General features: G+C 45.9%; 1 protein-coding gene across 1 annotated transcript in view; it reads left to right on the forward strand.

Annotated features, from left to right (window-relative positions):
• TNFRSF25 (TNF receptor superfamily member 25) overlaps positions 1 to 6,712 on the forward strand; it is a 251,561-nt gene extending 244,849 nt beyond the window's left edge. The window contains exon 10 of the mRNA XM_078640947.1: positions 4,230 to 6,712. Within this exon, the coding sequence (XP_078497073.1) occupies positions 4,230 to 4,516 (287 nt within the window). The 3' untranslated portion in view covers positions 4,517 to 6,712. The remainder of the gene's footprint in view (positions 1 to 4,229) is intronic.
• The last annotated feature ends 291 nt before the right edge of the window (positions 6,713 to 7,003 follow it).

Consider the following 7,003-nt stretch of genomic DNA (forward strand, 5'->3'; position numbering starts at 1 on the left):
GGCGATGGAAAGATTCAGGCAGTACTTGTGGGGAGCGAAGTTCTTGGTGAGGACGGACCACAAGCCCTTGGTCCGAGTACTGACGTCAAGCGGCCATGCCCACGCAACCCCTAGAATTGCCAAAATGACGCTCAGACTGCTGGATTTCGTGTACGAGGTGGAACACATTCCGGGTCCACAGAATAAAGTGGCGGACTTCCTGAGCAGAGCAGCAGCGATGGAAGACACGGATTGCTGTGAGAAGCAAATGTGGGACGGATACGTGGTGGCCACCATTCAGGACACAGAAGAGGTGATCAGTGCCCAAGAGTGGGAAGAAGCATACAAGGAGGACGCCGACCTAGAAGCCATCAAAGGATATGTAGTCCACGGGTGGCCTGAAAAACGACACCTCATGGAAGAACTGAGAAAATATTGGGAAGTAAGGGATGAATTATCGCTTGCGGAAAACCCTACATTCCTACTCAGAGGCGACAAAGTGATTCCTCCGCAAGGTATAATGGAGCACCTAATGAACCTGATGCACAAAGGACACCAGGGCATTACCAAGACCAAAGCCCGAGCCAGACAAGCGTACTGGTGGCCAGCCATTGACATGCAGGTAGAACGACATGTGCGGCGATGTGAGTCATGCGCCAAGGCTGATAAATCTCAGAGCATGTTAAGGCCACCGTTAGGAAAATTTCCGGTGCCGGATGGACCTTGGGAAATGGTTTCTGTGGACATTATGGGCCCCGTAATCAACAAAGAAGGGACACAGAAGAATATAGTAGTTCTCATTGACAAATATTCCAAATGGCCAGAGGTAGAGATTATGGAAAATGTGGACACTGATGCGGTGGTGCGATTCTTACAAACCACATTTGTCAGGGAAGGCATTCCGAGGATTATCACGTGTGATAATGGACCGCAGTTTACATCAGCGAAGTGGATGGCCTTCACGACAAGGAACGGCATAGAAGTTAAGCATACACCCATCTACCATCCTGCCGGTAACGGTCAGGTGGAACGGTTCAACTGTGTGATCATGGGCACCATTCAAGCGGCCATCAACGATGTACTGGATTGGGAGAAGGAAGTGGAAAAGATGATCTGGGCTTATCGCATCACCCCTGGAAGCACGGGATACAGCCCATTTAAGGTGTTGAGAGGTAGAGAAGCTTTCACGAAAGACAACGCGGCGTGGAGGAAACTAGTTGTACAAAGTAAATGGTCACCGGCCGTGGTCAGAAGGAATCTGGAGACAGCGCAAGAAATATACACGCACCACTTCAACAAGAAACACAACGTTCAAGGAGTAGAATTAGAAAAAGGAGACTGGGTAAGAGTGAAATTGGCCATCCTAAAGAAGAAAGGGGAAAGTAAATTTTCTCCACCTTTGCAAGTGCTGGAACCATATACCCGGTCCGCCCTGATCAGTGACGGAAAGGTGTGGTCGCTGGACCGCATGGCAAAATGCAGCAAGATACTGAGGTGGGGCAATGAGGAGGAAGAAAGTACAGAGCAAGTAGGAGAAGAAGGAGAGAGAGAAAGTAGCGGACGGAGAAATGAGAATGTAGAAGACGGAGTGCGGCAAGTGGAAGACAGAGAAAGTGAAGGTGAGACGAGAGCAAGAACAAGGAGTGGGGACAAGAAAGAAGGCAATGAGGAGGTGATGGACAAGATTAGAGATGAAGTGGGACAAAGTTCAGGCAGAGAAGAACTGGAAGAAGAAGGTAAGGGTGACGTGGTGAGAACCAGAGTCGAAAGGATGGTGAAAGTACCTGAGAGGTTCAAGGACTATGATATGAACTGGAAGTAAGGACTATATTATGTATTTGTTTGTTTAATCGCATAAAAGGGGGAGATATGTGGTAGCGTTCTAGTGTCTGGGCGGCCGGATGAGGAAGTAGGAGACAGGAAGCGGAAGGCGGCCATCTTAGATCGGCGCCGACCGCGAGTTAGATCGGAGCACTTCTCCCGGCGCTCCGGAGAATAAAACAAGTTATCCTGCATTCCTGAGTCAGCGTGATTATTTGACATCATTACAATATGTCGTGTTTGGAATGTGAGGCTCGGATGGCACTGTCTGAACATTGGAAACCTAGGAAAACGGCAGAATGAACCCCATGTGTGGATTGGAGTTGGAATGAGATTTAGTTACAGATAAATACTGAAGGTTAGAAAATACGGATTAAGCTATGGTTAAAAAATGGAAAAATTAAGTATCATTTAAATAAAGCCAGAAGCGGCCAGATGGTGCTGTGCGAGTGGTTTTGGGGCAACACGGGTTGCCCCATCCTTCTTCGTTGTCATAGAGGTGCCACCGGGGCAGGCATAACAACCACGACGCACGCATTTAAAGATTTATGATGGACAAACCAAGTGAAACACGTGACGAAAAGCGGTGTGCATCCCACCACTTTCATAGTTTCAAAATTGCCCTTTCGCGTGGATAGCACCCTTCAAGATGAAAAGAGTTCTAAAATTGTTTACAATAATGCAAGGATTCACATGATGGAGCAAGATTCTGGTTCGTGATAAAAGCAGTGTGGTTATCAGGTGAAGCTCGACAACATAATTTGACTGTGCATGACAACACGAATGAAGACGTGTTGTTTATGACAATACTTGTTTGGAATTTGCACAAAAAAAGCTAAAAAGATTTGATCATGTTGCGTACAATTTGAATTTACGAGTGAGCACTGGATTATGGGCAATGTAGTGTAATGATATAGACTGTGGTTTCGAAGGCGGTATTGGTGGAAGCAATGGACCAATCAGGAGAAAGATAGTAGAGAGGACGAGATTTAAATTAAGGGGCTGTAATAGGGTGTTAAACTTTCACCAGAACGGAAATGTGAGTGGACCGGTTTGAGTGTCTGAAGCAGTTATGTGAAATGCGGTCGCATTGAGTAATAAGAAGTAATGCGGAAGAAAGCTGACTGATGAAATCTGTGTGAGGAGTTTGAATAATGAAAGAGGCCTGCAAGTACGAGCATGATATTTGTGGTTAGGAAAGTTTGCACTCAGAGGGAGTAATCGGGGAGGTCACGGGATAATACGAGACAGGAGAAAGTAATGAGGGCGAGAGACAAGGGATGATTAAAGACACAATATAAACACTGACGAAAGGATATGAGTAGACACCCGTAATTCAGAGAAAGATGGGGGATGAATAAAGGAAATTGACTTGAACATTCTCTATATTGCGCAAGTCGGGGGCTCTGCAGAATTACATGTTAAGGAAGGGGTAAATTGTCGCATTAACTTGATGACTGTTTAGATTTATGATTGGAAAACGGACAATGTGCACATATGGTATTCATCATTCTTTTATTATTGTCATTTGTAGTGTTCCCTGACGAATGGCAGTACGGTGCCCGAAATGCATTGGATTTTTAATAAATATTGCTTTGGACGAACTTCTGCATATGTCGTGTTTGGAATGTGAGGCTCGGATGGCACTGTCTGAACATTGGAAACCTAGGAAAACGGCAGAATGAACCCCATGTGTGTGTGGATTGGAGTTGGAATGAGATTTAGTTACAGATAAATACTGAAGGTTAGAAAATATGGATTAAGCTATGGTTAAAAAATGGAAAAATTAAGTACCGTTTAAATAAAGACAGAAGCGGCTAGATGGTGCTGTGCGAGTGGTTTTGGGGCAACACGGGTTGCCCCACCCTTCTTCGTAGTCTTTGACCAGACCATATGCCCAGTCTGCCACATATACAACTTCCTACTTGTCCAACCTTCACAGTTTATGGCCTTCATTCATGATTATACAAGGCCCCCTATCTCCGGCAAATAAAGTCAAGTGATCACTCATGGATATGGTGCAGATGATCTTGTCTGGCCTGCAGGGTAGATCTGCAATTATTTTGATGCGCTTACAGATCTACTATGGCTTTGGAGAAGACCAATAAAAAGTTAACAGCAGTCAATCAAGGAATTGAGCTCCACACTGATTAATGCTTCATAATTTCATACCCGCTTTATATGACTTGAACCAATGCTGCACACCGCAGCAGCCTGACAGTGAGATATTAAAACTGGTGCTCACAATAACATTTGACTGGTTAATAACTGTTTCCCTTGGCGGTAGTGGATTTCAAATATATTCTAAAGTTGATATCAGGAAGGGTGATCTTTTGAACAATAAAAGCAATGTATTGCTCTGTGGTTTCAGGCAGAGTGTATTAGGGCTGATTGACAGCATAATGTTAATTTGTTAAATTTTCTTATAGGTTCACAACCTTCAGCTCTCCAGCAAGGAAAAATCTTTTATGACATCATAAATATTGTCCCTGCCAGGCGATGGAAAGAGTTCATGAGAACCCTGGAATTGAAGGATGCAGAAATTGAGCGAGTAGAGATGGAATTCCCCTACTTTAGGGAGCAGCAGTATGAAATGCTGAAGAGATGGTCCCAGCAGAACAAGGCTGAAATGGATTCTGTGTACTCTGCCCTTGCGAGGATGGATCTCTCTGGCTGTGCAGAAGAACTCAAAAGGAACACAGAGAGAGGCCCTTGAATTGATAATTTTTTCTCTATTCTCTGAATCAAAGGTGAACACTACAGGACAGAGGGAATGGTTGAGCCTAAACTTCCATCTGTCACTCAAAGGGTGACACCCAATTGGAACCAGTTGTGCTCAGAACAAACAAATCTGTGGGATGCAGGGACTGCGATCACTACCTATCACTCAAATCAAAATGGTAGGAACATATTATAACTTGTGAGATATGGTAAAGTACGAAAATGGGACAGTTGTTTCAGACCAGACCTCAGTGAGGAATTCAGCTAAAAGCCACAATTATGTTTAAATTATTGCTTGGAATCATTCAGTGGAAGGATGGATTGTGTGATCCATGAGGGAATAGCTTGCAACAAAGCAGTGGAACCAGGAACTATGGATCATAGGGGCTGCTGCACCTTAATGACAGCTGTTTTTTCTGCCAAGCCAAGGATGGGGGAGGACATTTACCTTGGTAGCATTAGGATCCGTGACACCACTGGTATGCCACTGGTGGTCAATATACTGAAATATTAGCTACTTGCCTCATGTTTTGTGCAAGTAGCTTACCTAATCCTGGCCTTTTCCTTTCACTTGGCCTGACATGGAACACACTTATGCTCATTTCTCAAGTGCAGTGAATGTAGAAATCCAGCTCTCTCCTATCTCCCTGACTGACTGGTTGCTGAAGATGGCCTCTTCTCTACATTCCTTTCACTGGTAAGGCTGACAGCCGATCCTAGCCATTCAGTGCTCTCTTTTATTACAATGGCTGTAAAGTTGGCCTCCTATGAACTTCTATCTGGTGCTCCCATTTCAGATAGTGTTTTTTGTACCTCATTCCTTATACAATGACTGCCCAGCCATGCCTCTGTGCTCGGTCCCACATATATTGTCATGCTCCTCTTAGCACTAGTTTTTCATTTACATTGTCCATGGTAAAGTGCAGTGCACAACTGGAATTTGATTTGTGCTCACCGGGATAGAATATGCTGTATTTACTATTGTATAGATCATTCCTGTCCTTTCCTTGCACTGGCACACTTTTGGTTGCCTAGCGCCAACGCAGGCACCCATGTGTCAATGTGCAAGGGTGCCTGTTTTCTGTTGTCAATGTATTTATGAATTCATATATGTATAAGTATGAAAGTAATCACCGAGCAACAAAAACATAGATGGGTATTGTACTGCACTGTGTGTATTATGTGCTTACATATATGTACATGTATGCATTCTTGAAGGAGACTATCAACATATTTTTGATGTGAACTGTTCATATGTTAGTGTTTGCTAACAGGACCCCTCAGCCTCATTCATTCACACAAATATTCTTCTCTGTAGAAACCATAACCTAAAGGCATAGTTTCACATAAATTCCTTTCTGCAGTGAGAAAAAGGCAGGCACACCAATATATCTGCATTTTGTTGGGGGAAGGTTTTAGTTATTAATGGCTGTATTTGTGAATGTATGAGTGTGTATGCTTGTGTATATGTGTATAGGCAAGTGGCTGGTTGAAAGGATGAGTGGCTAGGTATATTGATTTGAAGTGTAAGTGTGTGAATAAAGGTGTGACTGTTTATAGACGAGAAATAGTCAACGTGACATTGGATGGCTGGATGAATGAATGAGTTACTGGGTTGCCGAGTTGGTGAATGTCTATTGGGTAAATGCATTAGTGAATGGATGTACTAGATGGACCTGCTGCCGCATTGCCGAGTTTTTCTTTTACTTTGGAGACCCTGGGACCCTGCTATGGCCGCACTGGGCGTCCCTCCCACTGCCGTGCACTCCACTTTCTGTGGTGCAGCCGCCGAGAGGAGAGGACGCCGTGACCACTAGGAACTACATCTACCTGCAGCCCCCGCGGCCGGAAGCCGCCCACGGGAAATTCGCGCCAGGAGGCGCATAAAATCAAGCCCCACTCCCGGTGGAGCGGGGTGACCTGCTGCCGCATTGCCGAGTTTTTCTTTTACTTTGGAGACCCTGGGACCCTGCTGTTGCCGCACTGGGCATCCCTCCCGCTGCCGTGCACTCTGCTTTCCGTGGTGCGGCCGCCGAGAGGAGAGGACGCAGTGACCACTAGGAACTACATCTACCTGCTGCCCCCGCGGACGGAAGCCGCCCACGGGACATTCGCGCCAGGAGGCGCATAAAATCAAGCCCCACTCCCCGCGTCGCGGGAGCGCGCGGGGCAGCGCCGGGCTACGCCCTGGCAAAGGGCGGGCAAAGGGCGGGCCAAGGGCGGGCCCTCTGTGGCCCTCAGAGGCCTGAGGGGACTGGGCCGTAGCCCCTGGTCGCCAACTGATCGTCATCCATCTGAACTGTAAGCCTGCTTTGGCTATATTATTGTCCCTACGTTAGCTTCTGTATGCGACCCCCATTGTTGTCTTCTACTAACGCTGTAGAGTATGTAAAGTGGGTCCTGTCTTTGTTGAGTTTTAGCTTTACCCTTCTCTGTACCTTGCATAGTCAATGGAATGCCGCCAAACTAGAAGTATGGCTGC

The sequence above is a fragment of the Lissotriton helveticus genome, chromosome 5_1 (assembly GCF_964261635.1).
Source record: "Lissotriton helveticus chromosome 5_1, aLisHel1.1, whole genome shotgun sequence".
Lineage (NCBI taxonomy): Eukaryota > Metazoa > Chordata > Amphibia > Caudata > Salamandridae > Lissotriton > Lissotriton helveticus.